This window comes from Oryzias latipes, chromosome 10 (assembly GCF_053564925.1).
Source record: "Oryzias latipes strain Hd-rR chromosome 10, Olatipes_Hd-rR_3.1".
Taxonomy (NCBI): domain Eukaryota; kingdom Metazoa; phylum Chordata; class Actinopteri; order Beloniformes; family Adrianichthyidae; genus Oryzias; species Oryzias latipes.
Window position 1 is genome coordinate 1,637,273 of NC_136246.1, and position 16,993 is coordinate 1,654,265.

Consider the following 16,993-nt stretch of genomic DNA (forward strand, 5'->3'; position numbering starts at 1 on the left):
CTATTCTCTGTGCTAGTGCTTTGCAGATAATTTTTACATCTGCATTAATTAAAGAAATGGGGCGATAGCTTGAAGGACTCGTGGGGTCTTTGTCTGGTTTTAGAAGAAGGATAATGTTGGCAGAGTTCATGTTAGGTGGTAGAGATTGGCTTTCATTGATAAATTTTACCGTTTTATAAAACGTTGGTGCCAGTTGTTCCCAGAATTCCTTAAAAAACTCTGCAGGAAAGCCGTCAGGCCCTGGTGCTTTACCATTAGGCATAAGTGACAGAGCTTCATGAAGCTCAGACAACGAGAGCGGAGAGTCTAAATTTGTGATTTGATCTTCGTTTAACTTGGGCAGGTTTATATTGTTGAGAAATGAGTTGATGCTTTGTTCTGATGGATTGATCTGTGGAGTGTATAAGTTTTGATAAAAGTCTTTAAACGCATTATTAATTTTTGCCGGGTCATGGGTGACATTCCCTGTTTGGTCCATAATCGAAGTGATTGTTGATTTTTCTTTATTAATTTTAAGCTGATTAGCTAGAAATTTGCCAGATTTATTTGAGTTTTCATATCTTTCCAGTCGAAGCCTTTGTATTTGAAATTGTGTTTGTTTATTGATGATGTCATTTAACTGCAGCTTTAAATTTTTCAGGTCCCCCAGTATGTGTTCCTGTGCAGAAGCAGCATAAGCAGTCTCCAGAGTTTTTATTGTATTTCCTAATTCTAATAAATCTGCTTTCTCCTTGCGTTTTTTATGCGTTGAATAAGAGATGATTTTCCCTCTCATGACTGCTTTTGCTGCTTCCCAAAGAATACTTGGTGATATTTCAGAAGTATCGTTGAATTCTAAGAAGGTTGCCCACTCTTTTTTAAAGAATTCAATAAATTCCTGGTCTTTTAACAGAGACGTATTAAACCTCCAGGTTGAACCCGAGGGTCTGGGTACTTCCCTTGAAATAGTAACAGAAACTGGTGCATGGTCACTGATAATAATTGGATGAATGTTGGAACTTTTAATTTCTTTCAAAAGGGAGTTACTGACTAATAAATAATCTAAACGAGATTGTGAATGGTGAACTGGAGAAAAAAAGGTGAACCCCTTAGCGTTTGGATGACATGAGCGCCAAGCGTCGCAGAGACCCAGATCATTCATGTACTGCTGTAGGATACATGCAGACTGCCATGTACGCTGGTTTGCTGCTGTGCTGAGTCTGTCAAGTTCAGGGTCCAAAACAAGGTTGAAGTCTCCTCCTATAATGATTGTGGAGTCAGAGTGAGCTGAGAGTGAGGTGAAGAATCTGTGAAAGAAGGAAGAGTCGTCAAAATTAGGACCATAGATGCTGGCTATGCAAAAGTCCTTGTTCTGAATGGATATATTAATGATTACAAATCTGCCTTCTGGGTCAGTAACTGTATCCTTATGAGTAAATGTAACATTTTTATTAATCAAAACTGCAACCCCTCTTTGTTTGGAGTTGAAACTGGCAGAATACATAGCTGGATACTGGGAACAGCACAGGAGATGACCAGCTGATAAAGATAAATGGGTCTCCTGCAGCAGAGCTATATCTGCTTTAAGATCATTCAGGTGATTTAACACTTTCAATCTCTTTGGCCCAGAACCAAGTCCACGCACATTCCAGCTAACGATGTTAAGACTGTTCATAGCTGTTCTAACCGGGAGAGTGCAAGGCTAAATAGTGCGTGTGCCCGTCCGTGTGCGCGTGCCCGCTGTGCGTACCTGCTACACTGACAAGCGCTATGCGTTGTGGGTGAACGTGTCTTGGCTATGAGCTGCATGTTACGTGCGTCCTGTGTGAGCCTAAGTGAGGTTTTTGCAGTTTATCAACGTGTGTGTGCAGGATCGCGTGTGCATGCTCTTATGCACGCTAGTATGCGCGCGCGCCCGTTCCGTGCATAAATAAATACTCACCGTGGTTGCGTTGACTTTACCTGATTCACATATGAGGACATGGGAAGGGGGGGGGGGGGACAAGAGAAAAGAGAGAGGGAAAGAGAAAGAACAAAAAACAAAAACAACGAAACAACAACAGAAACATGAATGTGAGAGAAAGAAAAAACACTTTTCCTGAGAGGTGTGGATTATTGATGATCCGATTATTTCCTAGTTAAATAAGTTTGCGGGTTTCTTCTGGGCAGCGCAGATGTCAGTGCGCCTCTGAAAGCCTTCAGCACAGCCAGGGTGTTACCTCGGGGTCCCGGAACAGCTTGCCATTCACAAAAAGTTTATCAACGGCAACCACCGCACGAGCTCCAGCAGACAGGTGCTTCCTCCTCAGCGGGAAGAGGATTTTCCGCCGGCGGAGGATCTCGCCTGGAAACTGGTCATTCACGCTGTAATGCGTGTCTTTCAGCTCTCGCCCTCTGCTTTTTACCTGCATCTTTTGTTAATAATGTTCAAATTTAGCAACAATAGGACGGGGACGCTGATTGTCCGGCCTTTTTCCTCCGAGCCGGTGAACCCTGTGGAAGGAGATCTTCTGGACTTCTTCCTTGGGGAGTTTCAGATGGACCTCCATGAAGGACTTAACAATGTTCTCCGGGACTTCTCCTGCCTCTTCTGGAATCCCTGCGAACACTAGATTGTCCCTCATGCTCCTCGCCTGAAGATCCAAGAGGGTTTCCTTGATGGATCGGTTTTCCTCAGAGAGACGGGCGGTGTCGTGGCCCAAGGTCTTGACGGTCTCTCTGAGGGCCTGGTTCTCCGCTGCGAGCTCCTGCACCTGCTGTTGGCTGAACTCCAGAGACTCTCGCAGACCTTGGAATTCCTTATGGAGGATCTCCAGCAGATTTAAACGGCAATCAAGGCTGGAGAGCCTTTTATCAATTGAATCCAGGATATCACTCATGTTGCTGCCTGGGGAGGAGGCAGCCCCGGGGGAGTCTTCGGGACGGTTGCGTTTGGTGGACGGAGTGGCGGTGTTGGATTTCTTCATGAGGCAGGTATTGAAACACTCGTCGATGTAATTCTCCAGATCCTCCAGGTCCTCCAGGTCATCCAGGCTGGCAAATGCTTGACAAACTTTTTCAGATTTTTATTTTTTAAACTTTCTGGATTATTTAAATATGGCGGTGTAATTAAATAAATCAAAAATGTTTGTTCACAACTTACGCGCCGCCAAGTAAACTCACCACACTCCTCTCGTCGGCTCTCGCGATACTACAGCATCACGTGCTCCCTGCAACCTCTGTTGAGTCGCGTCCAGTAGCCATATTGTTCTAAGTCATGAAACTAACAGGTTGAGATGGGTTAAGAAGATAAACTTAGAGCCATTTTTATGCACTTGCCTTCTACGAGTAAAATTTCACAAGGTGTCAATAACGCCCCAAGTACTTTTCAACCCCAAGTGGAGTGGTGTGTAGACGATCTCCACCTCAATGAAGCGCTTGTCTTTTTGGATGACTTTATTGTTTTCTCAGAGACATCAGAAGAGCATGAGACCAGACTAATGAACAAACTAAACCACCTCAAGGAGTATGGATTGAAATTGCCATCCAACCATCCATCCATCTTTTCTGCTCGTCTGGGACTGGGTCGCTCGGGCATCTCAACCCCTCTACGACCTGACCCTTGCACCACACACACTTCAAGGGATAATCTGATCCCATTTAAACCACACAAATATTTTTAAGGGACCTCCAGATCACGCCTGCACTACAATCTATCCACGACCCTACCCACAGACTAATGAGAACCCGCCCCCTTTTTTTTAAAGGCTACCCCTGACATGAACCCTAAGCTTAACCCTAACCAGAAGCTGGGGAAAGTATGGTGCACTGGGGTTCTGTCCTCTACTCTCATGTACTTCTCTCCTTCTCTGCTCTATTCTTGATAAATTATCTATCATTCATTTCTGCAGTGTGATTCATACATTGAATTCCAGATTCCGTGCTCCTGTACCTGGCTGTGGACCTTACCTCTGGCTCGTCTGTGCTTCTTTACCTGACCGTGTACCTCCCGTGTACTACTGCTCCTACACTTGGTTGTGGACTCTACCTCTTGCTTGTGTCGCGCTCCCACCCTTCAGCCAAATCCTCTAGATAAACCCCATCTGCTGGACTCTGCTGGACTAATTGAACACATAGTTGTAGAGTTAGAGAAGCTATTTCTCTCTAAAAGTTCTGGTACATCACCTGTCCGTTCTGGGGGAGGATCCTTCCATTGTGTGGACATCACTGAGGTTTCTCCTTTTTTTTCCGGAATCTGTTTTTTTTTTTTGGAGTTTTTCCTTACCGAGAAGGGAGGTCTAAGGGCAGGGATGCCCAGTTTTGTTTAGTCTGTTTAGTTTAGTTTAGTTTAGCCTTTACCTGTTAAATTCAATGACTTTATTTTCTTTATGATTCATGTTTATTACCCAAACTACCAATTTGGTGGTCATAGGTGAGTATTGGAATGAAGATCGACCAGTAAGTGGAAAGTTTTGCTTTCTGGCTCAGGTCTCTCTTCACCACAACGGACTGATACAGCAACCACAAAACGGTGGATGCCGCTCCAATCCACCGGTTGATCTCACCCTCCATTTCTCTCTTACACATGAACCAGACCCCAAGATATGTAAAGTTAAAGTCCCACTATCTGTCACACACCTAGGTGTGCAAAATTTGTTCTCCGCATTTGACCCATCCCTTGGGGGAGCGGTGAGCTGCAGACACAGCTGCGCTCTTGAACCATTTGGTGAATTAAGCCCCCAATCAACCCTTTAAACTCCTCCACATGGGGCAGAAGCACTCCACCCACCCAGTAAGGGCAAGCTACCTTTCTCCCGGAGTCAAACATGTACCAGGAACTGGTCTGCTTTACTGTCGGCTATGCAAAACAAACTCCTGCCCCAATCATAAAGAGACCAAACAACTCTCAGTAAGTCTCCCCCAGACCCCACACTCTCAGAGCACCCTCCACAGGACACTGCGGGGGATGCAGTCAAACACATTCTCCAAATCCACAATACACCAATGGACTGAATGAGCAAACTCCCACAAACCCTCGAGCCCCCTAAAGAGGGTATGAAGCTGGTCAACTGTTCCAAAATCAGGACGGAAGGCTGTTTCTAGATCTGAGGTTTGACTATTGGACAGACTCACCTCTCCAGTACCCTGCCAGTCCATTGGAGCAGTTCCCGACTGCCATGGGCAGTCAGTGTGGACCTAATCTATTTCTGGTGTCTTGTCACCAAGGAGCTCGTCGACTACCTGCCCGACCCCAAAGTTCTGAGCTTCTGCTTCCTCAAGAGAAGGCGTGTTAGCAGGATTGAGGAGATCCTTGAAAAATTTCTACCACCACCCTACAATGTTCCCAGTCAAAGTCAACAGCCCCCCACCTGCACTGAAAATGGTGCCTGCAAAAAATGTCTTTCCCCTCCTGAGGTGCAGAATGGTTTGCCAGCATTCACTCTTTGTCTGGCTCATCTGTCAGCCCTGGGAGACCCAAGCCCTAGAGAGCATAGCTCCTGAGATCATTTGGGCACTCCAACCCTTCTACCACATTAAGGTGGCAGTTCAAGGAGGGGGGGTTGAATTTGTCCCCAGAAAAGTGCATTTTTTCAAAACATCTGTTAAGGATCTTGGGCACATTGTTGATGCCCAAGGAGTTCATACAGATCCAGATGAGATCTTAGTCCGAAGAAGTTGCCCACATAACTTGAAAGAGCTAAAATGTTTTTTTAGGCTTTGCTTGATACTGTCATCGATTTGGTGAAGGTTTCTCTAAGATAGTCAAGCCACTGAACCGCCTCACTGCAGGGTACTACCCCTAAGGAAAAGAGGCAAGATTTACAGACAAATAAAGCCTCAACTGCCCCATAGTCCCAACCAGCTTTTTGCAGAGAAATGGACTGTGAGACTGCATTCCAAACTTTTGTCCAAAAACTCACTTCTGCGCCTGAATAAGACTTTACCAATCCCCTACTGCCATACATACTGCACACTAATGCCAGTCGTGATGGATTTCAGCACTCTATCAAGAACAAGAGGGGAGAGTCTGAACAGTTGCCTTTGCTAGAAGTGGGCTTCTCAAAAGTGAACAGAACTCCCACAGACAAGCTTTATTTTTCATCCTGGTAAGTTTAGTGTTTATTTGTATGGTTCAGGTTTTACAGTTTTAACCAACAATAATCCACTAACATATAGCGTGAGACAAAAAAGTATGAGAGACAAAATGAGTATTAAAAAAATCAGAAAGTCACTCAAACAAAAATCAATCAAGTGTTTGGTTACATACAAACAAGCAAGATTCCTGGCTCTCACAGACCTGCAACTTCTTCTGTAAGAGGATCCTCTGTCCTCCTATCGTTACCTGAATTAATCGCACCTGTTTGAACTGGTTATGTATAGAAAAGAAACCTGTCCAGGACCTCAAACAGTCACACTGAAAACTCCACTATGGCCAAGACCAAAGAGCTGTCTAAGGACACAAAAACAAAATTGTTGACCTGCACCAGGCTGGGAAGACTGAATATGCATTAGGTAAGCCGCTTGGTGTGAAGAAATCAACTGTGGGAGCAATTATTAGGAAATTGAAGACATACATGACCACTGATTTTCTCCCTCCATTTCCCCTGTCAGTGCATGTGCAGGCCTGTCTAACGTTTGCTAGAGAGCATTTGGATGACCCAGAAGATGATTGGAGAATCTCCTATGGTCAGATGAAACCACAATAGAACTTTTTGGTAAAAACCATAGACTGTAAAAACAATGGACAGCTCAACCCCTCCTTTATGTGTTTCCAAACAGGAAGTACCCGCTGGTTTCAAGAAGCCAAAATCCCTTTGACTTCTATTGAGAAATAGACAGTTATTGCTCAGTCGTTTTATTTGTCAGAATGACCATTCTTGCTCTAATACCTTCTTCTTAACATCGTCTTTCTAATCCTAATTTTTAAAAAGATATATTTTTTCTTTATCGCAATCAGATTCGTCAGTAAAAGCATGCGGGTCTGATATTGAACGTCTGAGGCATTGGATTGACAGACTGGGGACGTTGTCACGTTGTCTGTGAAGGCCTTTTCCCTCTTATTTTGCAATTCTTTTTAAAGCGTAAAAAAAAGATTCCTGTGTCTCTCGGGCTCAATGCAAAGGAACCAGGAGTGACATACTTTAAAAATAAGAATAAAGATTAACAAATGCAAATTTACCATTCGCCAATTCAAACGTTTGAATAGTTCTCTCTCAGCAGCTTGTACAATTCTCCTGAACCAAGTTAGAGTGATTCAGCATTGCCTTTTTACAGTTAATGTGTTTCCATTACACAAATGCACCAAACTTATACATACATTCAAATTTCTGTCTGTGTACACCTCATTACAATGCATGGAAGACATTGAGGATATTTAGAGATCGGATTTATTTATTTAACAAAGTTCTACAAAAGCATCTGCAATGATGTTTATATGTCTGGGTTCATGTCTATGGTAAGAACTCTATTCGTCGTGTTGAGTCGCATCCAAAAAACATCACACCTACTGTCAAGCCTAGAGGTGGAAAGATCATGCTTTTGGACTGTTTATCAGTAAAGGGACCAGGGGGGTATTCCAGAAAGCAGGTTATGCTAGCTCCCATGATAAATTTGAGGCTAAGGAAGTTGATAACCTCAGCTTTCGGTTCAAGAAATGGAGGTATGTTTCAGGGTAGGTCAAGTTACCATGGCAACTCATGCTCTGAACATAACCTGGTCTGGAGCAGGTTTAGTTGAAGGTTAGTTTGTTTACAGAGAGGTGAAGCAGCATGGCGTGTCCATTTGAAGAGGATTTAGTGGATGAAGAAGTTCAGATAATACTTTGTCCAACATGAGAGGGTGATAAGACCATATATGGATGTTGGAAAAATAAACTTTTTTACTTTGATCTAACTTAATTATTTGCTTCAGTTAAGATAAATCATTTTTTTAGGTCACCTTAAAAATAACAAGTAGTATTCAGACAGTTATTTTGCTTTCATTCAAATTAGTTCAATTAAGTAGGTGTAACTTTGGTGCTGCCGTTAGATCGGCACCGCAAGGGATTCTGGGATATCATGCCTATCTGGACGGATTTGGGTTCAAGTGTGGGTTTTTGACAGAATGTGTTTAGTTGTATAGCTATTTTACTGTGTTTTGCTGAGTTATTTTGTCCTACTATGGTTACGTCTCTGCACCATGAGTGAGAGTGAAGGAGAGGATGATGAATTTATATAGCACCCCTACAAGTATGATTTGTAATGACAATGATGGAAAATTCTTTAATGAATTTGTGCACTCCATGCATTTTTGTCTGTCGTTTTTATTGTTATAAAAATGAGCATATCTGCCGGCTCAAACTTAGACATGTGAGAGTTCAAGAAATATAAGTAATTAAGATTGAAAAAAGATTAATGGAGTAATGTGACATTTAGTTAGATAAATACGTAAATTTGAGTTGTATAAACAATTATTGAGTTTTATAGACGTAAGAAATTAGGTTGAATAAATGTAACTAAATTATTTGTTACTGATAGAAGAAATTTATTTGAGTTTATATATATATATATATATATATATATATATATATATATATATATATATATATATATATATATATTTATTTTTTATTATTTTTCTTTTTTTTGATAATGCAGCCGTGTTACTTTTTTGATGGACTTATAATCTTTATCCGCCGTCATTAAAATCTCAGACTCCGTCTCACTTCCGTCTCAAGTGTCCCGCTTTCTTTTTTCTTTCTCCACGCGTTTCCATGGTGACTCCAGGAATCGGTGATCTATTGAGAATGTCTTTATGTACTTGCTGTGCACGTGCATTAACCCAGGCTTACCAAGTCGGGCGTAATTACGCTACCTCATATCTGGTCTTTTGGAACCGACATACCCAGAGTAAGCAAGTTCAGGCGGATTTCAGCCAGAGTTCAGGCTTAAATTTATGCTAGTTTAAACATGACTGATCTGTGTAAAGGAAAGACTAAATGGGGCCATGTATCATCAGATTTTGAGTGAAAACCTCCTTCCATTAGCAATGGCATAGAGGATGGTGGCTAGGTCATTCAGCATGACAACTATCCCAAACACACTGCCCGGGTAACAATGAAGTGACCTCATAAGAAGTATTTCAAGGTGTAGGAGTGGTCTAGCCAGTCTCCGGATCTCAGCCCCATAGAAAGAGTTAAAAGTTTGTGTTGCGCAGCGAAAGCACGAAAACATCGCTGCTGATCTGCATGGAGGAATGGGCCAAAATGTCAGCAACAGTTTGAGAAAACCTTGTCAGCAACAGTATGTGAAAACCTTGTGAAGACTTACAGAAAACTGGTATCATTGGAAAAAAGGGTATATAAGAAAGTATACCAACCAACACATGTAAAGCATTTCTGTCACACATACTATTTGTGCAAAGGTGAGCTGACACCTGTGTTCAGGTGGGTGTTTATGTTCTGCTGACGTGGATAATGGAATGCAGAAAGATGGAGAGTGCTCGGCTGTCCTCACACCAAGACCACACCAAGACATAGCCAGGACCCGCGACACCAGCCACGCATAACAGATAGAGAGTATCCGCCTCAATGGCGGTCCAGCCAGACACCCAGACCAGGGCTAGCAGGACCGCCACACAGCTCCCAACGCCAAAGAGCAGGGAGGCATTGGAGCCCAGAGAGTGCAGGCCCCAGCCCAGCCAGGAGGATAGTCCTCCCCACTGCCAGAGGCCCAGCATGTGTCCCGACCGCGAGACAGCCCCCAGCCCCAGACAAGCAGCCCACCACAACCCGGGAGCTCCCCAACCACAAGCACGAGCCAGGGAGACCCGTCCCATGCTCCAGCCAATCACCCTTCCACCCAGCAGGAAGTTGGGAGAGAGCAAGATAGGGGCCATAGAGGAGCGCATAGAAGACATCTCCTGCTTGCTGGCAGTGACATCCAAGCAACCCTCCACCAAGGATTTTACATGTCTGAGGTGCAGTCAAAACCCACCCTAAGCGCATCGCTGGTTGACACCCCCCCCCCTCCTCGCCCTAATATATGGCTGTAAGAGGAAGGTGGAAGGAGCTATAGCCGTATGCAGCCCAGACAGCAGCAATGATGAGGAATAGGTGTTACAACAACCGCATTAGGAAGACACTTTACTTTATGTGACAGGAAGGACATTCAGTGAGTCCAGGATGCAGACTTTTGGTACTGTGTGTCATGCTTATAGACAGGACACGAAGAAATTAGATTCAAGACCTGGCAAAGGCATTTTTGTTAGGTATGATAAGAACAGTCTAGCCTATATGATCCACTATCCTGACAGTAAGAAAGTGATGAAACAGACTGGTAAGAGCCACGTCTAATTTTAAGAGATGTGAGACTGACTATGTGTCTGATGACATAATACAACATAATACAACCTGACTTGATCCAAACAAGCCGTGCGGCCGTGGTGCGGTGGAAGGGCGGTCAACCACTGATTGGAAGTTGCAGGATTGATTCCCACCTTGCCCGCTCATGTGTTGAAGTGTCTTTGGGCAAGACACTGAACCCCACCTTGCCTCTGGTGGAAGGTTGGCGCCAGTGTTTGGCAGCGTAGCCGCCATCAGTGTGTGAATAGAACTGTGACTGTAAAGCGCTTTGGGGCTTTAAAGAAGGTAGAAAGCATTATATGAGTGTACGCCATTTGCCAAGCAGTGAGACATTGCAGAAACTAGGTTAAGCCCAAATCAGGTAAATGCATAGTCAGTTGAGGTCAAGGTAGAATCACTTTCTTCAGATACCCTGAGTTGAAAGAGGAGAAGACCAGAGTTTTATGGGGTAGAGAGTGACCAGGCACAGATCAACATTGGTTACTGTTATAAGATGGATTCAAATATGATATGAACTTTCAGAGAGGCTGTGATTTAATCAAACTCAAGAAAGTGGATAGATGCGATGGATAAGGAGATGAAATCATCACTGCAAAAAACCACCATCTTAATTCTAGAAAAAAAGTACTTGTTTCTAGTAGAAATTCACTAGAAACAAGTGAAATTATCTGCCAGTGCAGCTAGTAAATTTTACTTGACAAGATGTCTTGATTTAAGAAAAAATGTCTAGACCTAGGTAAATAAGTTAAATCTTAAAACTAAGCAAAAACCCTTATTTTGAGCAATGATTTAAGACAAAAAAACTAAAAACTAGTATATAGGAGCTTGATTAAAATTTATTGTCCACTAAAATTGAGAAAATAAATCCTGAAATAAGATGTTGCAAAAGAGTTTTTACTTGTTTCAATAATAAATAAAATAATGAAAACAAAATCACTCAGTAGAGTGGCTATACATTTTGATTAAGAGTATAATATTATGCCATTAAGAAAATAAGACCCATGAACTTCTTTTTTTAACTGGCATCAAACCAATAGCAATAAGATGAAAAATTAGAATGCATGTCTAAACAACAGACCTGAACACCAAACTGCAAAATCTTTATCTTCCAACAAATTCTTTCCACTCTGCTAATGCTCTTCTGTATGGTGTGGTGGTGTCCCGCTCATGAATGGTATCCCGAAGGATTTCTGTCTGAATGAGTGACAGTAGGGTGGCCACACATTTTGGGTAGGTTAGATGTAGAGTGTAGTAATATGCCAATAAGAAAATGACGCCCTCGTGAAGCTTTTCTTTTTCGAATGTTGTAACTGGCATCAAACCAACAGCTACGATGCATCTGCTGCCATCGAACACTAGGACTGGCGTTGACAGGCCCCTCCTCTGGATATAGACATTAGGATCTTCTGTTGGCTACAAAGCAGACAAAATATTTTTTGTTTAGTATCTCCAATGTAGTAATTACTTTCTTATATGCTTAGGTTAAAAAATAAATAAGAATTTACCTCTAGAACATGCAATAGAGCTTCACTGGCACACCCCAGTTTCTTTGTTGGAGGAGCCAGTGAAGGAAAGAGGATGGGAAGAGCCTTCACCAGAACAATGTGGGCTTGCACTGAAACACAATTAAGTTTTAATTAATTTATTAATTTTTTATTAAGTTTTTAAAGGTTTTCTGCAGAAGCATTCACACATTTAACTATCAAAAATGCATAAGCTTACTTTTATCTCTGTTGATAGGTGGCTTTATCACCTTCTTCCATATTCCATAGAAAATGGCCGTGGCGCAGAAATCCTCCCATCTCATTTTAACTTCTTCGATGAATTTATCATTGTGTGGATCAAGGATTCTGCGCATTTCTCCAAGCACCTGCAATGACAAAGTAGTGAAAAAATATATATACAAAATTTTACTTTATACTTTTTACTTAATACTTACATGATGTAGTTCTTTAAAGCATGGATAAGCGTCCAAGATGAGCGAAGCTCTGTTATCCTCTCTTACGGTCCCAGAATCTATGTAAGCCCGTCTGGCCTGAAACTCCAGATCCAACAACTGGGATACGTCCTCTTGGTTGGGCTTCTGCTTTTTGGATAGGTCTTGTAGAGTTTTATAGTGCCTTGCTTGTACTTGCAGACTATCGTTGTTCACTAGAAGAGATCATAAATTGTGTTTTAGTTTCTTTTAACAAAAGTAACTCACAAAATCAAAAATGTATTAGTCATAACTTTTATTAACAGCGAGTTTTCCTTCAAATATTAAGATCATAATACATGACAGTCTTGTTTTTCCTCAAAAAAATTGTGCAATACTTTAGTTTACTTAAGTAGATCAGTTCAACTACAAATATGCACACACACCTTAAAAGGAGCCTGCCATATAAAGTTACAAACACCTAGACCCGACATTTATGGGAGGCAGGACACAATTGGAAGATAAATGGCATTTAAAGTAAAATTATTTTGCTGATGACCATTAGCAGAGAAAGTGGATGGTTGTGTTAGCCTGGGGGCAGTGCTGGCAGGAGACTTCCTGGAAGGCGCTTCTTTACATCAGCTCATAAGGACCAGCTTGTTTTCTTGGGTTGGGAGGGACTGGTACTCAGAGAGCAGGATTTTGGAGTAATAGTCAGAAAGGCATAAATGGATCAAAATACTGCTTGAGGATTGTAATAGTGAGATTGGGAATTAACATTTTGATATACTTTAAAGCTTACATCGATGATTTGAATGGTATAGGCTCTTTAAGAAATCTAAAATACAATCTAGAATGTGTGATTAAAACTGAATGAAATATAGCTAACCAAACAAAAAACATCTTTAAATATGAAATAACCCAGGTGAGTTGCAATTTCTTACTTGACAAAGGTGGGTTGTCAGAACTGCTAGAAGTTGATAAAATCACAGTGGATGCAGTGGAATTTGCTTCATCATCTTCTTTCTCACTTGAACTCAAGTAAAAGAGTTTTCTCTTTGGGCGCCCTCTCTCAGGTGTTGGACCCTGCTTTTTCAAAGGTGATCTCATATTTTGCAGCCTTTTATGCAAGTAGCTGTTGATGCTCCCCTAAAAAAAGTAAATGTTTACAATGTTAAATACTAAAAATAATAACAATAATTAGAGAACATCAGTTAATTAAAAATAACTTGCATGTTTGGTGCTGCTGTCTTTGTCCTGCAGCATTGGATAGTACTCCACTACTCTTTTTGCCATTGCAGTAACTTCCCATTTGGAAGGGTAACGCATTTCCTGACCCTGTTCACTTGCTCTCAAAAGAGAAACCATACTTATTATAGTGTTCCTCACCAACCGACATCTCAATTCTTTGGACAGATGTGTTTTCAAAATGTCTTAGTTCTACTTTCTACTGATCACTTGGGCAAGGTGTGTTAGGCCAATTAGAAGCACAGAAGGGGAGATTGGTAGAAAACAAACCAGTATGAGGGTCTTTAAACCCTACAAATGTTGTTCCTTTATTCCCATTCTCGCTTCTAAATGGTTGGACACACCTGACCAGGTAGGCAGATCTTTTGTCTTTAAAGCCTGGAGTATGACACCCATTGTCTTAACTTTAGACTCTAAAGTTTTACCAAATACTTACATCAGGATTAATCAATCTCCACAATCGTTTTCTCCTCAAGAAATGCTCGGGGCCAGGGAAAAGGTCTCTCAGATCATCCCGACTCAACGTCAAAAGCTCACTCTCACCGATGCTTGCAGCTGTTAAAGAAAGAAAATTTTTTTTTAAAGCGATATGTTAACAGAAAAATCGCAAGATTTTCTACACCAAAACTTGCCTTTCAAAGTAGACACGGTCACATCATCCAGTTTCTCCATAGCTTCCTTACCTGCTAAACAAATTAAAAATCAAATGACCTCATTTCAGTAAAAAAAATAAAAAAAAACTCTTTATGAATGGTAATCCTCCTTACAAGTCCTGTTGAACTTTAGTAATAACCACAAAACGGGAGGTTTCGATCCTCCTTCACCACGCAGCCTTTGCACTGATTGAAAAGGAAACAAAATGCAGCGATTTCAGATATAAAAAAAACTTTTAAAAATTCATACATATGAATGTTGTTTAACATAACATTAATAGACAAAAAAGTGTTTCATTTTAGTCTGGCCGCACGTCACAGCTTATTATTTTAATTAGCTTCTTCAATATAGAAGCAACAACCGCTAAACCGACTTTAAACCCGCCTGAAAACAATTTTAATAAACAAATAATGATTTAACACTGGCCAATCTGGGCGGGAACCTACCCAATCTGGAAACAGTGTATTTATGATGTATAACGCATGTACAAAAACATGACGCAGTTGGTAAGCTAGCGCTAGCTTGTTGCTACATTAGCCTGCTAGACTTTAAACCCGTCCTAATCTCTACCAGCCGCGTAGGGTGTCTTGGTGGTTCATTTCAGGTCATATACACCAATATGGCTTACCTCCTTCGTTTATCTGGTCCGTCTAATATTATATTCCTAGTTTTATTGCTTTTCCCGTTCTTCCTCGTTGTCCTCGTCCTCCTAGTCACCAGGCGTATGCTGCAAATGTGGCAAGATGGCGCTGGGTCGGTCAGAATATGAAAATACTCAGAGGGTGTCCCAAAAACGCAATATATACAATTCATTATTATTGTGTTAAACTTCATAATGCCATCATCATGAAAATAAAAAACTTTATAAAACTGCATATGAAGTGTTTGCTTTACCATCTCAGCCGAAGCGAGTCTTTTAAAGATATTAATCCCCCTTCAACTGGTCATAATGAACTTTCCCATTGTCGCTTGTGCCCGCCGGAATTTTCCATTAAAGAAAATATCAAAATACATTTAAAAATACATATTTTAAAAGATCAACTATTCTACTTCACCCTTAGTTAATATAAAAACCATCTTGTTTAATTTTCTTGATATGTTCGTTGTAGGATTTTATAAGTTTTAATTTAAAATAGATCTTTGCACAAAATCTTGAGTTGGTATTGCCCAAGCCAAGCGCGGCAGAATTATGATTGCGTCATCTGTGGATTTCAGCGAACAGTATAATTTTGTGTTTTATCTTTCTCGACATAGTTAGTTTTCGTGTCATATAATGGCTTGCTGGGGGTGTTTGGTTTGCTTTGTTTTTGTCGGTTTAACCTTAAAGTCCCTTTTAAGCCATATTAACACTACACATAGTCGTTCTCCTGATTTCCACCTCATTTGTGGAGTAGATGGTTGCACCGAGGAATACCGCGTTTTTAACTCATTTTATTACCATCTTAAACGTACACATTCGCATTATTTTTCATCTGGGAACCCTCCAAGAGGTTGGTTGACATCGAGAACAGGCACTGCATTAGGACATGAAAACTTTGGTGTAGCCCTTTTTGCTGAATGCACAACCGACACAAGACAAATGGAAATATATCCGATCGAAGCTCAAGATGACACCCCTCCTGGTCCTGCTGCTGTGTTGAATCAGGAGCGAGATCAACAGGATCTACAAGATGTTCCGAGTTTGGGGCCAGCAGATGATCTAACCAGCAATCAGGTACGTTATGTATTACACTATGCTATTGAAATGTAAAAGAAAAATGATTACATTTTAGCTGATAAGTTATGATAAATGTGTTATGTCAATAGTAATAACTAATCCTTACAGTGGCAACACTCATTAACAACAGTTTTTTTTTTTTTTACAAACGTTAAACTAAAAAAGTTTTTTACTTCACACGGAACTTTTCGCTGTTCACTTGTCATTGGTGGACAGAAAACAAGAGTGAACACAGTCGCATTGATTTCGTTTAATAACCCCGCCAGTCCGTCTTGTAAATCTAAAAATGTGCAATAAAATTTATTGGGGAAAAAATCACAAACGTCTATCGCAGCAGTGACGCCATAAGCACCAGACAATAGCCGCAGTTACATGGGCAAAATATCTTGATGGGATCAATGGTCGGGTTAAAATTCACCCGTGCACATCATGGGCACAGAAAACCTCTTTCCGATTAGAACAAACGTTCCCATGGGTCAGACTTTCGGTCGGAAATAAATCATTTGGGCATGCGCAGTAGTGTTAAAAAAAATCCCGGAAGAAGATGAGATGCGTCCCGTTGTAAACAAACCGCTGCCACAGACATTTATGCAGCAGCTCGGTAATATACGAGACGATCTTCCAAACTTGCTCTTTATTAATATTATGAATATTATGAAGCGCTTGTTCGCTCATCGTTTTATTTAATCCGTGTGGTCAGTGCTTTTCCTGTGGAAGAACGGAGCTGGAAGAAGGCTTAGGACAGGCTAACACAGGCTAACACAACATTAGCCTTGTGGACACAAAATCCAGGACCATGCGAGAAACGCAGCAATCGGCATCCTGGCTGCACGTAAATGTCTGGGAATAATAACATAATATAACATAACACTACGTTAAACTTGCGAGTGGATTTAAGCCATCCCGTATGGACCTATTTATGTTAGAGTGATCTAAGATACATACTTACTTAATCTTCCAATGTATTGTTTTACTATTTTAAATAAATTATTGTTATTCTTTTGTTAAGATGTCAATTCATATGAGATGTCTTCTTTTAGGGCTGAAAATGCTTCAGTGGATCTTGCCAGATGTGCTGCTGCTTTTGCTATTGGTATGAAAGAGCAATGCCATCTATCTCAGGTATTTATACCCAGATTTTTAAAGTGAATTTGTGGGC

General features: G+C 41.2%; 1 protein-coding gene across 3 annotated transcripts; it reads right to left on the minus strand.

Moving 5' to 3' along the window:
* Window positions 1–10,794: 10,794 nt before the first annotated feature.
* Window positions 10,795–16,726, minus strand: LOC144994677 (uncharacterized). 3 transcript variants are annotated; one of them, XM_078953482.1, is made up of 8 exons: window positions 14,746–16,726; window positions 14,231–14,295; window positions 13,900–14,146; window positions 13,160–13,566; window positions 12,240–12,451; window positions 12,023–12,170; window positions 11,806–11,915; window positions 10,795–11,713 (listed from the first exon to the last, which is right to left on the minus strand). In XM_078953482.1, exons 4-8 carry the CDS (start codon window positions 13,323–13,325, stop codon window positions 11,402–11,404), a joined length of 948 nt encoding a protein of 315 aa, XP_078809608.1. In that variant the 5' UTR covers window positions 13,326–13,566; window positions 13,900–14,146; window positions 14,231–14,295; window positions 14,746–16,726; the 3' UTR covers window positions 10,795–11,401. The 3 variants fall into 3 exon arrangements, with proteins under 3 accessions (XP_078809608.1, XP_078809606.1, XP_078809605.1); XM_078953480.1 differs by having other exon boundaries at window positions 13,900–14,149; XM_078953479.1 differs by having other exon boundaries at window positions 13,900–14,295.
* Window positions 16,727–16,993: the final 267 nt, after the last annotated feature.